At 42.5% G+C, this 21182-nt stretch overlaps 2 protein-coding genes across 5 annotated transcripts in view; both read right to left on the bottom strand.

The window, feature by feature from the left end:
• KIAA1549L (KIAA1549 like) overlaps positions 1–10692 on the bottom strand; it is a 100624-nt gene extending 89932 nt beyond the window's left edge. Inside the window, exon 1 of the mRNA XM_032188561.1 lies at positions 10530–10692. Within this exon, the coding sequence (XP_032044452.1) occupies positions 10530–10692 (163 nt within the window). The remainder of the gene's footprint in view (positions 1–10529) is intronic.
• A 4677-nt stretch (positions 10693–15369) lies between these two features.
• Positions 15370–21182, bottom strand: part of HIPK3 (homeodomain interacting protein kinase 3) — a 63246-nt gene continuing 57433 nt past the window's right edge. For all 4 annotated transcript variants that reach the window (XM_032188584.1, XM_032188589.1, XM_032188585.1 and 1 more), the window contains exons 12-16: positions 20854–21150; positions 19756–19896; positions 18420–18655; positions 18023–18150; positions 15370–16366 (exon numbers count right to left, since the gene is read on the bottom strand). In XM_032188584.1, coding sequence (XP_032044475.1) covers positions 15890–16366; positions 18023–18150; positions 18420–18655; positions 19756–19896; positions 20854–21150 — 1279 coding nt within the window. In that variant the 3' untranslated portion in view covers positions 15370–15889. The remainder of the gene's footprint in view (positions 16367–18022; positions 18151–18419; positions 18656–19755; positions 19897–20853; positions 21151–21182) is intronic.

Below are 21182 nucleotides of genomic sequence, written 5' to 3'. Positions count from 1 at the left end.
TAGGGAGCCCAGACGCTGCGATCAATGCCTTGCTCCTGCCTGCGATGCAAAACCCCACGGATGCTGCAGGGCAGGTGCTTCATGCCTCCACCCCAGCTGCCCGACAGCTTCGAGGAAGCCAGGGCAAACACGGGACCAGGCATTCAGACAGAAAAACGGCCGGGTACCTAGCAGATTCGGATTCCCCAGCATGGTAAAATGTTAAAAATAGTAACACTACCAACATAGGCTTTGAGGCTTCAGCGTAAACAGCTTGTAGCACAAATGGCGCTAATAACACAGCGACTGCACTGAAGATGGGAAAAATTAACACTGAAAAAAAAAATCTGTAAGAGATTTCATAGCAGTATTTAGAAACAAACCCATTAAAGATGCAATAGCTTTAATGATTAGTGTTATACTACATATGATTTCCCATCTTGATTTGGATGAGCTTATTATACCAGGCTTACTCATTCAAGTATCTGCCACAGCACTGCTACAAACACTTGTGTTTTTTCCTCTTAATGTCGTTAAATCACCTTCAGTGCTATAAGTAATAAGATGCTGGTTCCATTTCAGTGCTGACTGACAGAAACTGCCCAGTGTATCTTGTTCAGTACCTAGATTTAAACCGCGTTTATTTGGTCTAAAAGCACCGAAAGCCCCAGCACCGCTTATGTTTCCTGAGGGCAAGTCTCAGCCTACCTTCGTTTCAAGTTTCACTGTACGGTATTCAAACTTCAGGAGTGTCCCAAAAATCAGAAATGCAGGACAAATAGAGTTCATGGAAGACATTTGATTTAAAAAAAAAGAAGTATCAGCCTCCCTTGGGGCTCCGGAGCGTGAGGCCCAGGCACCATGCTAGTGTCGGGGCCTCACAGGCAGCGCCATTTCTTTCACCTCATCTCAACCTCTCAACACCTCACCTTTTTCGGGTTGTTCCTAGAGAACCTGCCTGTGCTCTCTTTCCTTTATGTTTACACACTAATAATTAGAAAAGAATCCAAAGCCACTGAGTTTGGTTCCTGTGATCTCAATCACGTCATACAATTTCAGCGCTTATGGAAAAGATTAACGAGGAAATGGCCCATGCAGTTCCCTAAAATAAACTGGCTGTACTTTCAGACAGACATTTTCTTACTCGTCAAAGAAAACATCACTAGGGAAAAGCAAGCAAAAAACAATTCAGTGGTGCCAGAAGTAAGATGCTCATGTTTTACTCTCAAACACCTGATTTAGAAAATACGTGAAGTGGATGGCACAAAATACACAGAGTCCTTCAGGAATTTGGCCTTGAAGAGAAGAGGAAGACTACTCAAAATTAAACACGAGTCAGCGAAGAAGGCTTTGCACTGACACCAGCAGACTGAACGGGACACAGAAGCAATACAAGCTGCTGGGAAAGGGCTACATTTTAGTGGGGCGTTTGCACGGCAACTACTGCTAAGGAGACAGGTTTAGAGAGAGAGAGAATAAATAAATATTAATAAATGAATACAGTCAGTAATGATGCTCTATTCACTGCCGTGATCACTTCCATGAATGACCATTTGTGATTTTAAAAATCCGCCCATTTTCAGGCTGAAGAATTTTAATAGATTTCTGCCTTGTGGAGCACAGGTCATCACCCAAGACTAACGATGGCGATGGAGCCATATACAGAGTCGAGTAGACAGGAATAAACAGAGTATTTGCTGCCTGCCTTGACCTCCTGGATGTGGGGGTAATGTTTTCTGAATTTTGTCAAGTTTCGCCAAATCATTTTTGGAAAGGGCAGAACCGCGCGGTTACTTTCAGATATTCTGCTCTGCTGCAGTCACTGGTGTTTTCACTGAGCCTAACACAGCCATGCCCAGAGGAAATAAACAGTAATTTAGAAGGTAGGCAAGCTCTGGAAAAGCGAAGGAGCAATATGATGTGGTAAATATCCTAATAACGTGAAGAAACACCACAGCCAGCTCAGTCTAATATCCTAGATCGGTCTTGTGAATGGGTGAACCTGACAGCATCCACTGGCTAATGCAGAACAGCCTTGCTTGGAGAATGATCAAGCTTCTCCTTGTAGGGTTAAAGGAAAACCTACGTTGACACACATCGACCAAGGAGAAAAGCACTCTTCTCCTGCCTATTCATCTTCACTTACAACAGCAGCCTCAGTATAACCAACCTGCCTGAAGCAGCGTGGGTGGCTCTGAAGTCAAATGCAAATCAAGAGTGAATACAAATCTGAGGAAATAAAGACATGTAAAGAGCTCATTTCCATTTCTTTCATGTATTATGAAATTGTAGTGATTGTTAAGCCATTAACATAAATCATGGAGTCAGGCACCTCAGATCAGGCCAAATATTCACATAAAACAACAGCTGTAAAGCTACCACCTTCAGATAAACAGCGGATGATGGCCTTACAGCAACACGGGGAAAAAAGGAGGGAAGTAAGGAAATACATACACTTACCCACCAGCAATACCTTTACATAAAAGCAAATACAGGATTAACTTAATACACCAGCCCATCACAGTTACCGAGATATTCACTTCTTTATGCAAGAAGTGCAAGGGCTTGGGAGGGCAGAGAGGGAGAGGGAAGCAGCCATCCCTGCGCACAGGGGGGCTGAAGGCTCCCAGCCTATTATGCCAGCACCACCTAACTACTGCAGAACAAGTGCTGTTTTGTGCCACCTGTTTTTCAGTCTTTCCTATTAGCATCGTAACGGGCTGCTGCTGTTTGTAATTACAGCTGAAGGCACGTGCAGATACTTTGAGCCGAAGAAAAACTACTAGTTTTTCTACTAGTTTTAGTTTTCTGCTGTTTACTTTTGAGCCGTTTGTGCAAGCTCCCACTGGAACATACCGCTCTTTTTGCACCAAAGTTTATGCTAATGTCATTGTGCTTTAATATAAAATCCTAAAGCTTACAATTGCCCAAATCACACTTCATTATACTATAAATCACTGATCTGAAAGCTGCGCGTGGCAGTGTGTCCTCTTCCTTCCTCTCTCCAAAGGAAAGGCTGAGCACAAGTGATCCGCATCACCTCTTCATGGGATTAACCCACAAACTTGGTGTCAGTGAGCAATTTCTGAATCATCCCTCAGGGGAAAAAAAAAATACCTTATTTCCAGAATGACGCTGAGTGTTGGACAGCACCACAAGGTATCTTGGAAGACGGAATTTAATTTCGTGCCTTTTCTAAATAGGTGCACTGTGGTGTTTTGTTTGTGCTTGTTTGTTTTCTTTTTAGCAGAATGTCAATAGCAGCGTGGAAAACTGCCAGACAGCTTCAGTTACTGCTGCACCGATGAACACAGGACTCAGCACATGCTGAGGACATGCAGGACAAGGCACGTGCCATAGAAGAGGACTACTGCACGTATATATGTGTTCGTATAAACAGGACTGCATGCCGACAGGATTCCTGTTTCAAAGAGGAAAAGCCTGGAGAACTAGGCCAGACTTTTTAAGAGCTCATTTTTATTTCTTGGTACCTTCTGCCTGCTGAATGAATCAACACCTGTAATTATAATGTCTTTCAAATTGCACTAACAGCAGTTCCGTGGACGTGACGATCTGTGTTTGTGGCTTTTTTTTTTTTAGGGTTTTCTATTCTTAAGCCCAAAACCAGCTCTCCTTCCCCTGTGCACTGACAGCTTCAGATGCAAGCAGGGAGAAGGTGCCATGGCAGAAAGCACTGGCTGTCGAATCTGATGACAATCAGCCAGAGGATTAGGAAGTTTTGAGGGGGGGCTGTGCCGTTTCCTGACATTCAGACTGAGAAAAGAAGGGCAGGCAAAGGCAATTGATTTCATTTTGTTCAGCAGGGAAAGCAGGCAGAATATTAAAAAACATCCCGAACTCCTCCTGCACCAGCAACAAGCAGCAGGACCCCAGTGTAACCCAGGAACAAAAGGCTACGTTTGGTTTGATGGCACTGGAGTCAGAACGAGCTATTAAAAGAAGTTGTGGCAGATGACTGGGTCCCGAAGAACCACAGGCCACACGCTCACATGGCAGTTTCGTTTCGTAACTTCAGACTTGCTTCTTCTTTCGTTGTCTATTCTAATTAGTCCTTGATACGGAATTAATGGCATAATCAAATTAAATGCTTGGGAAAGTGTACGAATCAGCTGGCCTGAAAAAAAAAAACAAACCACACACACACACAACTATTAAAAACAATTAGGTGAATATCTCAATTTAGAAAGCTTTGACATGTGTAACATGCCTGAGTAACTGTACAGTAAGGGTGTTGCACCGGGACTGCACAGGTTGGTTACACTGAGTTGGCCAAAGTTAACTTAAAACTGAGACTAAAAAATGAGGTTTGACATTGAGATTAGCCAAGGAAACGCAACCATGGGGAGAGGTGTAAATCGCAGTCAGATGCACTGCTGCTTTCCTTCTCTGGATTTTCAGGGAGACAACTACCACCCGACAACTATTTCACAAGAAATATGGAAAGAAATAAAAAGGTGTAGGTCAAAAAAAAAAAAAATCTCCACGCTGTGGCATCAGCTAAAAGGCTGGGGCATCAGCTAAAATGGGAATCCTTCAGTGGTTTACAAGAATAAATGCCAATCTTGTCACCGAGAAGAGCAGTGATCTAACAAATATCACATCTACCCCCCCAAAAAACACCATTTATTTAAGCGGAAACGGATTTTAAGGTAGCACAGGGTACTTCTGGCAGAGCAGAGCCCACGCACCGCAGGCTGAGCCCACATCCATTGCAGGTCACTGCAACTGCTCCCCTTGCTTTCCACGCGGGCAGGATGGCAAATGAGGGCTAAAATAAGCAGACACCAAGGCTAGGACAAACTAGCTATGGAAACACCCAAAGAGCTGAACTAATTCAATGTCAGTATGGTGAATTGAAGCTGGCTGCGAAGACGTAGAGGGATTTTCTGCGCACACACACGCAGACAGCATTGATTTCAGCAATAACTGCCTACCAAGACAAAGTGAGAATCAAGTTAGCAGTTCAGTAACTACAGAAACTATACAGGAAGATTTCTTTGGTCGGCCAGCTGTAATAACAGCCCCAGAAATGCATCCTCCACAGGCTCTGTACAACGCGCTACATCATCGTAGCCTACGGTTAACACTGGTGAAAACAAATTGCATCCCCGGAATATCTTCCTGGGAGATTATCTCTTCGGGGCAATTTTAATTATCTGCCTTATACTGGAAGTATTGCACATATCAAAAGATCTGATAAAATTTGAATATTCTGTACTTTATTATCTCGGTCCCGTTGCCATTATCTATGACTTTTAATTCATCGCTGATTTTTAAAATGAGCTATTGGCTTTGCAACGAAACATACGCCGCACAGGCAGGTCATCAGTGTGGTTCAGAGCTCGGCAGCGTGGTGGAGGACCGTCACTAATTTCAGATAAGCAGTGTGTGTGCTTCCCTTTGAGCATTCGAGGAGTCTCATTAATTGCAGCCACTGGCTCGGGGCCCTTTGGAGGACAAAAAGGAGACCGGTATTGAAATGACTTTCCACACGCCACCTCCTACATAGGACACTGACCCCATGCTGCAAAAAGAAGGAAGCCAAAGCCACCGGGAGAGGAGAACAAACTGGCTGAGATCTCTGCGCCCTCACCCACACCAGCAGCAGATTTTTCTCTAGTGCTAATACAGCCCTAATATCCTACCTCTTTAGGTGCACCCAAGGAATAAAGGCTTAATAGCCTTCACCTAGCATCCCGTTATCTGCATGAAACATCTACAAAGAAAAGAGCATCAGGCAGCTTTGGAACTGGGAAGCCTATCCAACTCAGCATGCTCATCCTCTCCTGTTTACCCAGTCCCCTAATTACCTCCTCTCTAAATCTATCTCCAACTCATCCATATGCACAGCTTTCAGCGCTTGCCTTGACAGATCAGTCCCAAATTTCCTCCTCACCTGCACTTGGTTTAAGGCAGTTAGCTCTGTCTCAGTCCCTAATTCCCTCCTACCTCTCTTTCTTTTATGCCCTGCCCCTTAAGCAGCATTAAGGCTGCTCCCTCCATAGTTTCAGATGGGATTTCCAGGGAGGCTTCCCCAGGAGCTCAGGGCAGAAGCTCCACAACCACAGGCGGGCTGAAGAAGCATTGACTGGTTTTGAATCAGGCTTTTTTTTCCAGTTGCTGATTGTCCCCTTTATTGCCCCGGTGTGAGGAGACACAGCAAACAAAGCCCAGGGTTTATCTTTGTTCCCTAATACCGTAACACTGGGATGGGGTAAGTGGGAACTGCCCGATGCAGGTTCTGGTATCGCTGTGAGATGATGGGCTGAATTAGCAGAGAGATGATTTGATTAACGAAGAACAAAAAGGGAATAGGATAACTAATGTCCAGGAACGCATCTTTATGGACAATGAATCACTTCACATTAATTTTATATTTCTATCAGACTACAAGCTTGATCGACTGGCCTGAGATGTCAGTGAGGCATTTGACTTCATATCTCACATTCTGATTAATAAAACATAAAACGAATGTGATGCATATGCAGTAGATTTAAAATGATTAAATCGAGCAGCAGTGCTTCGAGCAGACTCCCACGGGATCGATCTCAGCCTCGCACTGTTCAAGGCGTTTATCAGTAACTTGGAGGAAGCAAAAACCCTCTCAGAGGAAAGCTCACAGGTTACAGACTGGGAAGGAAATGCGTAATGAATCAGGCAGAGGCAGTCACCTGTCAGATGGCACACTTGGAAACACAGACTACAGACCAACTTCAGGGAATAAGTGTCTACGAAGGGGAACAGCGACCCTGGGGAGCCTGTCCCGGTGCCTGTGAGGACCCTTCTCCTAACACCCAGCCTGACCTCCTGCCTGGTGTGCATTTGGCTGAGCCATCCGAGCGAGCTCAAAGCGAAAGGCACGGCTCCATCTCGGTGTGCGAGCAGCTGTGCTTGGGAAAGGCTTCTCACAGCTCTTCAGTCTGCTAAATAAGAGCTGGAAAATGAAGTGGGACTTCCTCGGTACAGAAATAAGACACAGATTTCCAAACACGACAGTGACATCCTTTACTAGGAATTGTTGTGAACTACCCAGCCCCAGAAAACATTAATTAGGATGGCGCAGTCTTTTAAGGATTATTCTCTACCCAGAGCTGCTGCGCTTGTGCATCAGTCACTGTAAAATGGCAAATCTCAAGGTCCATCACGTGCAGAAAACAAATTCAACAATGTCAGTGATTCCTTTCTTACCTAAATGCGTTTACTAATACTACCCTTGCTGACCTAAACCTTTTACTAATACTTTATTTTCTATTTTTTAAATTCACAAACAGCACCCCCTAAAAAGTTTAATCCCTGCTGCCCCCTTGACTCGCCCAGCCAGCGATTGCTGCCTGCAGCCAACTCAGAGCCCGAGACTCTGGTTTCACACCATGCTGCATAGGAACCCACACACAAAATGGTAAATTGCTTCCTACAGCACGCAAAACTTTTGGTTATTAAACAGCAATGAATTCTGGATACTGAACTGACACTGATGCAAGCACAGGGAAATATATTTACGAGTTTAAAAGACTGAAAAAGAAAACTGCATAAAGAAAACCAGGCAAGGCTGAAATGGTTTCTGTGCAATCAGCTTCTCAGAACCTCAGTGGTGAGCAACATAACATCATCTAAGTCATTTTTATTATTTTCAAAACAAAGACCAGCTGTTTGGTAACAATCTGTTCTCAAGGATAAACTTCAGTTTTTCAACTCTTTTCTTGTCATTTTTACATCGGTTGCCAACGTATTTTAGTGGCCTCAGTTATTTCATTATTTTATAGCTACTACAGAAAAGAAATGCCACATCTTTGTTTCCATCTCTTTGGGATGTCTTCTGACATCTTAATTTCCATAAATTGCAATGTTTAGCCTTTCCTTTGAGTTGCACACTTAAAAAATCTCTACCTTAGCATCCGTAAGTCAAACAGGTTTATAAAAGAACCCTCTTGTGTTACCCCAGCTAGCAACTACGTGAGGTTGAACATATAGTTTCAGTACAGTGAAATCATCATGTCACTGAACAACACAGTGATGCAGGACAGTTCTGCTGCTTTTTTATTAACTGATATACAAATGGATTTTGATTCGAAGAGCTCGCCTCAGGATTTTTTTTTGTCACCACCCCACTGCACGAGCACTTGGGAAAACACCGCGTATGATCGGTGCGTAGATTGTGCAGACAGGATTTCCTAGACAGCAGCCAAAATCACTGCAGACGGGGTTTTTGGTCATTATGAAGACAATGTATACACGTGCATGGAATACGGGAGGAATACCAGGAGCAGAGCTACTGCAGCTGCGCCAACTGATGGATCAAACCCGATCATAATACCTGAAAGCGGGAGCGTTTGGCCACAACGTTTACCTTCTTTGTTTATCTTGCACTACTTTTATCTTCCTCTACTTTCTCCCATATATTCTCCATGCTCAAAGACAGTAGAAATCAGATGGGGAGTCTCCCCTAAAAGAACACCACACTGCTGCCAGGTGCACGGCCGGACAGCCAAGGTACCGCCGGTAGTTTCAGATCTACAGCAACGTGGGTTGGAGAAAGCGTGGAAACAGGCTCTGCCTTCAAAGTCTGAATATTTATTTATTCTTTCCAGCTTCGCACACCTTTGCACAGCTGCTGGTGAGGCCCTCCCAGGCCCCGGGCACGTGGAGTTGCCCCTCAGCCGCCCGTGGGCATGGGATTGCTGCTCTGGTTTGCAGAACGTGACTGGCCTTTCTTCTTGTGGCAGCAAGCACGAGATGCACGTGTGCCCTTCGTGTCCTGTCTCACGTGCCTAGAGCTACCACCAAAACGTTGGATCAAAGCCTGGCCTTCTCTCTTGTTCACTTCTTTCTCAATTCCAGAGCATTTCGCTTTTTTCCTTTGTCGTAGGCCTCTTCAAATGGAAGTCAGGTTTAAGAACACCACAGCTGCCTCAGCAGCAAACTATGTGTGTGAGACGTACAGGGGTTGGTTCTCCTACACCTTGCACCTCCCAATGTCTGATGCCTCCCAGTGATATCCCACCTTGCCAGGGGGAAGGCAGCGTTCAGTCCACAGCCCTTAGGGCTGCAAGCGAAATGCCAACTAGTTCAGTAAGTGCAGTAGCTCCTTCCTCAGACTCGACAGAAGGGAGTTAAAGCAGTAAATAAACACCAAAATGCTTATTATTTTTAATGAAATGTTGACATGTTTCGATGCCGAAGCCTAAATTCATATGCAAATATCATCAGTATTTATTTCAGCAGAAACAACTGCTCCCAAATGACTAAGAAAATGCCAGAAACAAAATTACTCACATTCCCCTTCCCTTTATTCATCAACCTGATCGCGAGCTGGTGTATCAGATTTCAGAAAATACTGCAGTGGAGACTAGAGGCTGTCGGATACCCAGTACATGACTGGATGGCTGAACTTGGCTGAAAATAAGATTGCAAATTTCTTCACTAACCATGGGTTTAAAACAAGCAGCAAATATTCTTTTACGGGCAAACTGTGGACACCTTTCATCCTCATCTAAGATCTGGGGTGCTTACCTTAATCTAAAGAGAACAGTTTCACCACGGTTGTTTCAGCATATATGAATTTAAAGTATCTTGTATCTAGACAAATCCTAAAATTGGCAATATTTTTTAAGAGCTAATGGGGAATAACTCAGGTCCAGGAAAGCAGTGGGAGCATGGTAACTCCTGACTGGTGGATGCATGCTCCTAGAGGCCTGATTTTTTCAGCCCACGTGGTAGGTGCAGGCATAGTTTTGAATAAAATGAGTCAGAATTGGAAATTCTCCCTGTTCGTTCGCCCATCCTTGCAGAGGGCAGGTATCTGCACCTGTTTTCCATTGAGCTGATCAGGCAGAACATTAAAAGAGCGACCTGAAATGGCTGGTTCCCTAAAACTTGGGTTTGTATTTCTGCAGAACAGACTTCTGCCTTCCTGGACATCCTCCTCCTGTGGACACACGGGAAGGAACAGACTTTCCCCTGGCAAGTTCATCGCTCAAACAGGCAAGCACAAAGGATGACTGACTGACTGACAAGGCAGCAGGCGTATTTTAACGTTTCCAATCCCCGATTCCCCCACTGCAGCCCCTGCGATGAGCTGCTGGAGCTAATGGCCAACACATCCACGAGCAGCGTGCCTCCTTCTCCACCGTGCTCACACACGGGTGTGGACACGGGTCCTTTGGGTCTGTGCGGGCTGGGACGTGGCCCTTTGGGGACAGAGCAGCTTTTTGGGGCTGCCACGAGCCGTGGTCACGCCGTGCGGCCACCGTGACCTCGCTCCTCAGCCTCCGTGCCCCCAGCGCCCTGCTTCGTCCCCACACCGCGCGCTGAGGTGAACCCACCAAGAGGACAGAATATTTGCCAGTGGGTAGGCAGGCACGTACATGCAGCCTCTTCCCATATATATATATATATATATATAAATACGCTCTGGTGGAGAAAGCTGTGGTAAAAATGGTCCCCCAGCCCTAAAACCATACGTGCTCGCCTCCCACCACCCGCCCCTCGCCCCCCCCCGGCCCCCGAGGCCTCCCCCAGCCGCTCCTTACCCTGCTCGGCCCGGCCGCCCGGGGCGAGCGCGATGAGCGCGGCCGGCAGCAGCAGCAGCAGCGCGGCCCCGGCCAGGCCCCGGGGGCCGCCGAGGGGCGGCGGGGCGCGGGGCGGCGGCGCGGAGCCGGGCCCCGGGGGATGCGCCCCGCGCCGCCGCGACATCTCTAGAGCAGGGGCTGCGGCGGCAGCAGCAGGAGAAAGAGGAGGAGGAGGAGGAGGAGGAGGAGGAGCGGGGGGCTCCGCATGGCGCCGGCGGCCGCAGCCGCAGGACGCGCTGCCCGTGCCCCTCCTCGGCTGCAGCTCCGGCACAAAGCGCTCCCCGCGCCGCCAGCCCTCAGGGCGAGGGGAGGCGGGGAGCGAAGGGCGGGGGCGGCGCTGCCGCCGGGATCCAACCCTCGGTGGGCGCCTCAGGGCCCCCCGGTGCCGCTCCGGGCGGTGCTGCCTCGCAGCGCTAATTGGCTCCGGGCACAATTAGCGGCGAGCGGCTGCCACAAAGGGAAGATGGCAGGGACGCGGCTGCCACAGCCACGGCGCTCCGGTGAGGGGCAACGCCGGTAGCGCAGGGCCCTCTGGCGGCACCGCGCCCTGCCTGTGTGGAGACTCCCCTCTAAAACCGCTCTCACTACCTTCACCTACCAGCTTTTGGCATAAGAAGCTTTATAGACACAGAGCCATCAATAAATTAACTCTGACAGCGTTTGTTTCTGGGTCTAGCTCACTCACAGTCACTCTCCTCCTCATCACAGTCACTCTCCTCCTCATCACAGTCACTCTCCTCCATTATACGCTCTGTGCATATAAACATATTAACACTTTTTTTTTCCTAACATTTTTAGTTTAAGTCCTTTTAAAGACATGTATTTCACAGCATGGTGTACTGGGTCTGGCTGGAATGTTAACTTTCCCTGCAGCAGCCCATACAGTGAAAGTAAAACCACCACACACGGTGAATTACCCTTACAACCCACGAAAATTCACCCAAGTTTTACCAAGAAACTGCACTTAACCACTCCCTAGACCTACCCCTAGACCTACCTTACCTGATTCCATTTACCTTCATGGGTCAGAAAGGTAATTTCGAGCCCTCAGAGGGGTATCCATGCGTCCATACCTGGTGTTGGGATCTGTTGACTTGTATACAGGCTGCCCTGTATACATGATAACCACATTTTTTAATCCATTGCTGTGTGTGTAAGTTACTCACATTAATGCGAATCTGCCCTCATCGTCAGCACTGTAGGGCTTTGTGAGTGATAAGGAACAGCAGCTTCTCTGTTGCTTCCCAGGGCAGGACCATCTCTCCAGCTGAAAACCAAAGCTGATTCATCGATAAAACAAAGCGTGATCCCCAGCCAGCTTGTCCCACTACAGTTCCGCAGCATGTGACAACTCCATTGAGTCCGAAGGTTTTTCCCTGAATGAATGCTATCACAACTGCAGTACAAATCTGTCCTGTGCACTGAGTGCTGGAGCCTGGGCCAGATAAAGACCTCCTCGGGTTGCACGAGCAGGGCACACAGAAAAACGTACCTTTTGGTTTGGCTACACTAAAGGCAGATTGCTGAGACCCTGCTAAGCATGCCCTGCACGTTGCTAAAATTTAAAATCTCGAACCAAAGAGAAGCTTAGTCAAATGACTACACCGTAGTTTAAGAGTTGGAACCATTCACATGATTTTTTCCTTGCCTTTACCTTAACCCAGCCCGGATCTAACACAACAACAAAGAAAGCCACCAAAGATCATCTGCTGCAATATATATTTTAATTCAAAGTGAATCTCGACAGTAATACACCATAAATTCTTATTTTGACACTCACCAAAATAGTCACCTGGAAAACCCGCTTTTTGTGACAAAGTACAGAAGGCTTGGTCACATTTAAATCACTGAGAACTAGAAAGAAATACTATCGCAAACTGTAAGAGACATTACATCCATAAAAAATTTTCCCAGTCCTCATATTGTAATATTGCACAGTGCAATTGCTACATGGCGAACTAGTGTAGCATAGAAATCCAAAGCAAAAATAAAAATAAAAAAAAAGAAAAGAAAAAAAGCCACAAGTCTACAAGTTGTTAAACAGTAACAGTTCAAACTTAGTAATCAAGTCTCTATCACTGGGTAATTCTAGAACAAGTCTTCCTACAGCTTGCAGTGTGATTTAACTTTTACTTAACACAAACCAAGTTAATTAGCAGTAAAAACAGAAAATTTAAAAACTAAAACCAAAAAAATAAGTTAATACAGTAGCATATTTGACCAATAAAACACCCTGAAGTTAAAAACTGAACACAAGAAATTCATATAAAATCTTGCAAATTAATTATGCAGATATGCAATTCTGTAGTCATGCAGTGTTTTATTTAAAAAAGGCATTAAAACAGTAACATGTATAAATGCTTCTCAGAGGATGACTTTGTGTTTTTTGTTTGTTTTTATTTTTTCCTCCCACAGAACAGGCCTTCTGCCTGAATGCTTTTTTTCTGCAGTTGGGCCCTGGACACTTGGACTTACAAGAGTCCGTTCTCTCAGAATGTATTGCAGGATTGGGGAAAAGCCATCCGTTACGTTGAATTTAAGCTGTGGCAGAATCCCAAATCTGTCGTCCACTGAAATGCAGACATTCCTAAACTTACAATACGTATAGAAAGAGCAGCAGATCTAACGTGGGGCACATTTACAGCAACTTCTTCCTGCATACGGCAGGCTACTGTTGTGATATACAGATAATTGTGTCAATTTAACAAGCACAGTCGCTTAAAACCTTAAGCACAGTAAAAAGAAAGTACAGTAAATACATTAGACCACTGAAAATCCCCATGGCCCCGGAAAAAAAAAATGCAGGTTTTTTTTTTTTTGTTATCACAATACAAAATTCATCTACTCCATTTGCATTGGTGATTTGTGGTGTGTCCATTGCCTGCAATGGAGTAAGCACCAGAAAAGCATCAATTCCCACCACGAGGGAGTTAACAGAAAACAATCTGCTGGACCATATAGTACAGGTTTGAAGTGGCAAGGTGGATATCCAATTTGAGCATTTTCTTGACTCCATATATTTAGGCTTTATCTATGTGTTGATAAGATTTCAGATTAATCAGGATACTCCTAGTTCCTAATGCATACTTTATATACACATTTATACTTGTACAAAATGCATAGAGCTGATTACTAAAAACACTGAAACTTTTGGGAAAAGTTAGGTTTCTTAATTTTCAGTGTGATTAAAAATGTACTGCTGGTATTTTTGTTTGTTTTATGATCTAATACTGTTGTATTTTAGTTATTACTTAAAAAATAAATCAAATGTAGGCACATTTATTTCATTCAGACATTCATTAAATAAAACACTGCTTGTGTTAGTGGAGTAAAGAAAAAGTTTACCAGTTATTAGCTTATTGACAGAGTTAAAACTCAAATGCTTTGCACTCTTATTCCAGTCAACATTGCAAAGATTGTATTCCAGATTTTGTTTTAAAAAAAAGTTAAGTCAAGCCTGCAAGATGCAGCTGCTTAAGTGTCTACACAATGCCAATATGAAAACATAAAAAAAAAAATTAAGTTACATCAATACATCCATTTATATGCAGTGATGAGCTCAAAGTTAATGGAGATAAAATACTGATGCAAATAACACACCCCAAAAAAACATATGCAATCATCTTTCATCATTTACAGTATAGTAGTTACGACACTTCAAACATGAAAACAAAAGTTAAAAAAAAAAAAAAAAAAAAAAGAACAACCCAAAACCCGGCTTCTATTTCATGTAATTAGACTTGTACAGAAATCAGAAGGCTAAGAAAGAACTAGTTAATCACCTAAGTTCACAGCTATCTGAAGTGGCAATCATTATATAGCAGCTTATCTATGATACATTCAAGATAAATGATACAATTTATTACTTGCCCATAAGCTAAAACACAGCCTCAGTTTCATACCTTCTTTAAATCCCATCTCTACACTACAGTATACTTGAGGTCTATGAAAAAAGTAGCTACCTTTTATAGGAAATGGATGATTAAGTCTTTGGTGCTGCAAAAGCAACTTCATTTGAACAAAACGAAAAACAAAAAGACACACCTCCTAAGGAAAAGAAAAAGAATGCAAAAAGCATGTCATTTACGTCCCTGACGGAATGTATTAAATAAGCAAACACCCCCAACAGGCTAAAACAAATACTATCATGTAAAAAGACTAAAATCTCTCCCATGCATAAATGAAAGATTGCACACAAAGAACTCACATCTTTTCAAGCTTCAATAGTAAATATTCTGCTACTAGTTATTAAATACTGCATGGTTTGCTCAAGCTAAGATGAAACCACATCATGAATCAATGAGCACTTTGCTTTTTCTTTCATTATCTAGTCAGTCATGCCTACTGCACCTCTAAACATTTTATTATATCCAATTAGACAAACACTTTTAAAATAAACTACTTAGATTGTATTGCAGTTCCATTTAACAGTATGAAATACTGTGTTGTGTGTCACTACTCAAGAGCTACTGAATCAACTTTCCTTAAGCACTACTAAAGTCTTTCCTCGAAGCTAGATCATTCTGGGAAAAAAAGACAGCAAAGTTCAGCTACAGCAAAACATGCCGCCTTCTCGTAAGGAAAAAACACCCAATACTAAAATCATACCACACAAAACCCAAAATGAGCAATACGCTACCAAAAAATCAGCAGATCTGAATTTTTAAGTGCTGCAGTCCTCAACATTGATATATAAGTAATAACATTAACAACCTCAAATATTTAAGGCACTATGTGTGGGAACGGTTTACAATGCAGCTGAGATTATTAGGACAACAACATTTAAGAGCAATGTTTAGGCTTTTTTTTTTTTTTGCCCATGCAAAAGACACATGCAATGTGAAGAACAACAGCTCAACTTTTAGGTAAGTGACTCAACATTTAAACACCAAGATACGTAACACAAACAAGTTACTTCTACACTGTACTGCTGACATATGTGCATCTGTTGCTCTAATTCTGTACACTGAATGGCTTCCCAAATGTAGACGTGTCTTGCACTAGTTAGAAGGCAATTTTATAAAAAATAGCAGGAGCAAAAACAGATTTCTGCTCCCATAAGTCACCTGTCTAAAGTTACTATATAAGAAGATAACATGACCAAAGACAAGTTATACCAAATGTGCAAAACACGTTAAAAGTGAGTTGTTTTTTTTTTTTTTTTTTTAAAGCTCAGAGTTGTTTAAATTGCACCCAAGTCTACATGATTCAAAAAAATAATTTTCCTGTTGTGCCATGGCTAATATTTAATAAATACCATGTTTCTTCTTAAATCAAACTTCCGTGTCATTGAGCTTCCTCAATATACTTTATTTGAGTTCTCACATAAATGGATACTGGCTGAGTTTTGTCGGACTCAGTGGAAATCCTGTGTAAGCAGGTGATGCTGCAATGTACGAATGTGGTGGAAAAATTGGTTTGTACTGAGTCTGATGAATGGTTGGGGAAGGTAAGAGGCGGGGGTTTATGCCAACTGGAACTTGGTGAACTATACCACTGGGGTGAGATAGATTGTACGTTGGATGCTGCAGTAAGGGTCTTGAGGTACACGGTGAGGCAAGGAGGTGGGCGACAGGCGCAGCAGTACTCAGGGGTGCCGAGGATGGGTAGGGAAGAATAGCGGGCTGTCCTCCGAGGTGGGTGCTTCCAGAGAGATGCGCGTGCACGGCAGTGGGATTTGGACTTCCTTGGGGAAGGGAGAAGGCGTGACTGGCCACGCTCGCTGGGATGTAGGCCTGCTGTCTGCGCTGAGCGTAGTTCCCGTTCCACTCCTGCGGCCCAGAGCCAAAGTGCTGAACCTGTCCGTACACAGAAACAGACAAGGCTTAATATTTTTTTTTAGAGTATAAAGACGGTTTGAAAAATGGAATAATGCACTAAAACTAATCAACTTAAAATCAAGAGGGATAGAGAGACGGGAATAATTAAATGCTTCAACAAAAAATATATTAGCTATTTAGATAGTAGCACAGACAGGAAATCTGACAATAAGAGATGATAAACAGAACACAAGTTGTTTTAATGCTCTTGCAAAAAAAAAAAAAAGAAAAAGATAATATGCCATGCTGGGCTGTTTTAACAGAAATACCATGTATCACATGAGCAAGGTGCTTATTCCAGTCTACTCAGCACTGGCTTGGCATCAATTGGAAGTGCTGCATTCAGTTTGGGCACCATAATGAGGCACAAAGAGGACAAATAGGAGAGAAATTTTAGAGGAGAGCAGAAAAAATAATAAACGGATTGAAAATATCTGAGACAACTAGGCAAACAGAAGTCTAGGGCTATGATCACAGGAAGGCGTGGCAATCATTTACAGTTACAAAGACAAAGACTAAAAATCAGATACTCCCATTAAGTGGCGCAGATCTGAAGCTACACAGGGCATCTACCAAAGAAGGAAGGCTCAGCATAAATTTTTGTCATGAAAATAACATCCCACACTTCCTGCTAGGAGCCTGAGGAGCTGCAGCCGCTGAGAGATTAAAAATTAATACTATGCTGATCACATTAAGGTTTACTTAGAATTAATTAAATCAATCCTGCATGATTATGCAGAAGGGGAGATTGTGTCACCCACCCAAATGTTTCTTACAGTCTCAACTATTCAAGCCATTATCGGTAAATCCTCTTATCTACATATAGCATACTTGCATTTAATATTTGACTTACAAGTTAATATCCCCTATTTAAGGCTTACACAAACAGGTTTCCTCTTTAAGACTTGCACAAACAGGTACTGTTCTTCTATTAAATGCACCTCCAGATATCTAACCAAAAGCTCAGTGCAGCTACAGCTCAAAATTAATTCATTAAAAAGGGGCTTAAACTTAACGCTGTGTGTCAACTTCAGTTCTCAGCCACAGCAGACACATTTACTACATTGCTGGGTAATGATAAAAGCAGCTTTTAAATCAGCCTTGGGTATCTTCCAACATTGGACTTAACTAAAATCCCAGCTTCCTCCCCCTAGCTTTGCTACCTGGATGCAAGGGTAAGGAAGAGTTGAGTTTGTTAAGCTCAGTCTCTGGATAACTCAAACTACAAGTATTTTCATGCACGCTACTAACAAAACATGACAAAGACAGCTCCAGTTTCTAACTGTACACTATAAGCATTCTAGCATTTGGATGTAGGAAAAAAAAAAAAAAAAAAAACACACTAACGCTTTTCGCTTTGTCTTGTGTTTGTAGTTGTATGTGTTGCTTATTTTCTGTGTGATTTTTCTATCAGTTTTCAAAATAAAGTCCGCTTCTTTAAGAAAATGACCAAAGGTACTCATGACTTGCCCCAAAAGTTGAAATCCGTGTCAAGGTTTGAACATCTCTGAACTGCAATGGTGCTCTTAAAAACGGCAGTTGCCATTTACACCGATTGAAACTGTAAGCATCCAGCATGTTTGGAACCTCAAGACAGAAAAAAAACACTTCTTTGATATAAGCAAGTACAAATACCTGACTGAAGTTTATATGTTGCTGATTGAACGCCGATGCCAGTTTTTGCTGACGGCTTCCCACAGCAGAAGACTGGTTTATTCTTCCCAGGACAGACCGACCCTTTTTCAGTGGCTGGCACGTAGCATCTTCCAAGATATAAATGAACACTGTTATGCTTTTGTTGCCTTTATTCTCTTCCAGCAATTCAAAGACAAAATTTGATTTGCTTCAGCATACAGGGGGAAATAATACACTCATCGAAACCTTAAAACTCCACTATTTGGAAGTGTTTATTACAGGTTAAGATACATGAGTAACTCAAAATCCACATGTGTATAGTGCTATTGAATAAATTATTCAAATTCCTACTTTTATCTACTGGTACAGAAAGGAAACACCACCTCAACTAACTTACCTGCATTCACCATCTGTTCGTCAAGATGTAATCTGTTTTCAAGACTCATTGATGGTACCACTACTGTGCAAACAGTTGATTTGGTTTCAGGATTAACTGATGCTCTTGCTTCCTTATTTTTATTGGTATTAGTTACAAAGCCATCTTCCACAAACGGGCTGTCGTGTCCTGAAGAGTCTGAAGTCGGGGAGCCATCTACTGTATCACATCCACTTTCCTGTTCGTCATCTGACATACTACCAAAAAATAAACGTATGACATGAAACCAAATATCTTTTCATAATGCAGACACGTTTTGTTAAAAATGCCACATGAAATTTAAGGAAGTAAAACAACTCAAAAGTGGATAAAATGTTACATTTTACTTATGCAAGCACAGGCACTCAAGAGGGCAGTTGATGTTCAAAACTCACCCTATTCACAAATCAAAAGCCAGGGAAAGGATAGAAATCACTTCTACATAAAAACTTAGATGTGTAACTTTCACCAACTTTTTTGGTTATTCTTTTAAATAAGTTTGCACTTATAATCCACCTGAAATTTAGATTTTCAGTCCAAGTAAAAGGTTGAAGACATTTTATTCCAGAAGAAATGAAATTATGGTCTCTGTATGCTTACTACACTAGCAAAAGAGAATACACTGAAAAAACACAGTGAAATCATTTCCTTTCAATATCAGCCACAACCTGGAGTTTGCAGCAAGCCTTCTCTTGGGGCTAATAGGTTCATTATTGATAATGAAAGTTTGGGAAACTTCCTGCATAACAGCAGGTAGGTCTCTGTCATCTACAAATCCATCGCTAGGAGCTTAACTGGACCTTACCTACTGAAAAAGTAGGTCTCTTTGAAGCTCCTCTGGAAACACCACATGTGCATAACTTCATATGTGTATATATATATATTATACGTTCACATAACTGAAGCTTATGTTTGGTAAAAGCAAAAGGACAGCGTAATTAAAGATTGCAATACAAGATACACAATGGGAGAAGAAGAGACTGCAAAAATTAAAGATGCTGGCAACTTCAGATCTGTCACATCCGACTTCGGCTTAGTTAATTTTGCAAACTGACAAGATTCTCATGCTCACACGTTTGAGTTTTCTGAGTAACCAGCATTCTTCCAGTATTCTGAAAGCTGCCAGTGAGGCAAGAAAGGTCTGTTAAAAAGGATAAGGAAGAGTCTGTACTGTGCAACTGTAAGCCAATAAAGCAATATGTAACCACATAATTTAGCCTCACCAGAGGGCAACATAACAAAACCTTTGCTTTTTGTTTTTCAATAAACTGAGTCTACCAGGTTCTTTCTTTTTGCTGAAAACGGCACAACTTTTTACCTGTTGGATCTCTTGCAAGGGGATGGACTGGACTGTCCTGAGGAGCTAGTACTCAGAGTGCTATCAGGACTGCTTAGAGAACATACACGGTCAATATTCAGAGTGTTCTGGCAGGCTTCGCAGTCAAGGCTACCTTTACACCTACCACACAGAAAAGAAAGTGAGCAAACATGCAATCTCTCATTCGTTCTTTCTGTACACCACTGACTTCGAAATAGTTACGGAATAAAAAGAGGTCAGATACTAGAAAAAGCCCCCTAAATAATGTAAACAAATACCTAATTCCTTCTGGTTTTGTTTTGGTTTTGCCTTTTTTTTTTTTTTAAGAAAAAGTTCCAAAACGGATTTTAAACCGTTTCAGAGTTCTTTTGGAAATTCTAGACAAAACATGCATTGCTGGAAACCTACTAAGGAATTTTATTAGTGAATCGTTACTAAGAAAGTAGATACAGTTCTTACTACAAATAAAGTTCAGAGACTTAAAACAACAGACAAAGTTGAGATTTAAAACGAAGGTTCCTCCAGTTCAGAATTGGTAACAAGTGAAAATAAATTCACACATTAGACTATTCAGCCTTTATTTAAAACAATACGGCTCTGTGATAGTTTTGTGAAAAAAAATCCTTTGTGAGACCACGCTCAGCATTTGTGTTTGTACCCAAGTGCACATCTCTTCACACTGCCTTTTTTTTTTTTTTTTTTTTTACTCACATACATATAATGTTATCTACTAGACGCTGCTGCTAGAACACGTTGATTATACAAAGCCAGAAGATTAATCTTCAACACAGAAATAAGGCATGACAGTATTAAGGAAAAAAAGTATGCTGAATTTAGAAGTATTCTACTCTGAACAGGTCTGTTACAAAAGAGGAGTGAACTGTTTCCTTTGACAATGCCCAACTTTACTAGATTAATGAAGAATTAATTATTTTTCACTTTTAAATAGCATACTACTGCAGAATTAATGTTGTAGTGAAATCTGATCAGCAGTGCATTGTCTTAAAAAAAAAAAAGATCAGATTCGTTAAGTACAGCAGCTGTGTTAAGGCAGCTATATTTAAGTAGAACCCAGTAAATATAAGCATCAATTCTTACTCTCTCAGTGAATGTGTTCTTCCTAAGTCATCTTCATCAGTGTCACTGCTGATGGTGATCACACTGACTGCTGGGCTGGGGGAACCTGCGATGAAGATAGCCTGGCGCTGTTTGTTTGAAAGAGATGAATCAGGGTCCAGCCTGACCGACGCTTCGCAACAGTTACTTTCCTGTCCTTCTGAGTTATGATTGTCCTGTGCTTCTACACAGCTTATTCTCTTCACAGCCTTCAGGTTAATTATCTTTGGAGATATAAAGGCTGAATTTTGGATATTGGTATTTTGTAGCGCATTGCTCCTGTGAAGAAAACACAACAATTCATATTTTGT

This window comes from Aythya fuligula, chromosome 5 (assembly GCF_009819795.1).
Source record: "Aythya fuligula isolate bAytFul2 chromosome 5, bAytFul2.pri, whole genome shotgun sequence".
Classification (NCBI taxonomy): domain Eukaryota; kingdom Metazoa; phylum Chordata; class Aves; order Anseriformes; family Anatidae; genus Aythya; species Aythya fuligula.
This window is presented reverse-complemented; position numbering and strand designations above follow the sequence as displayed.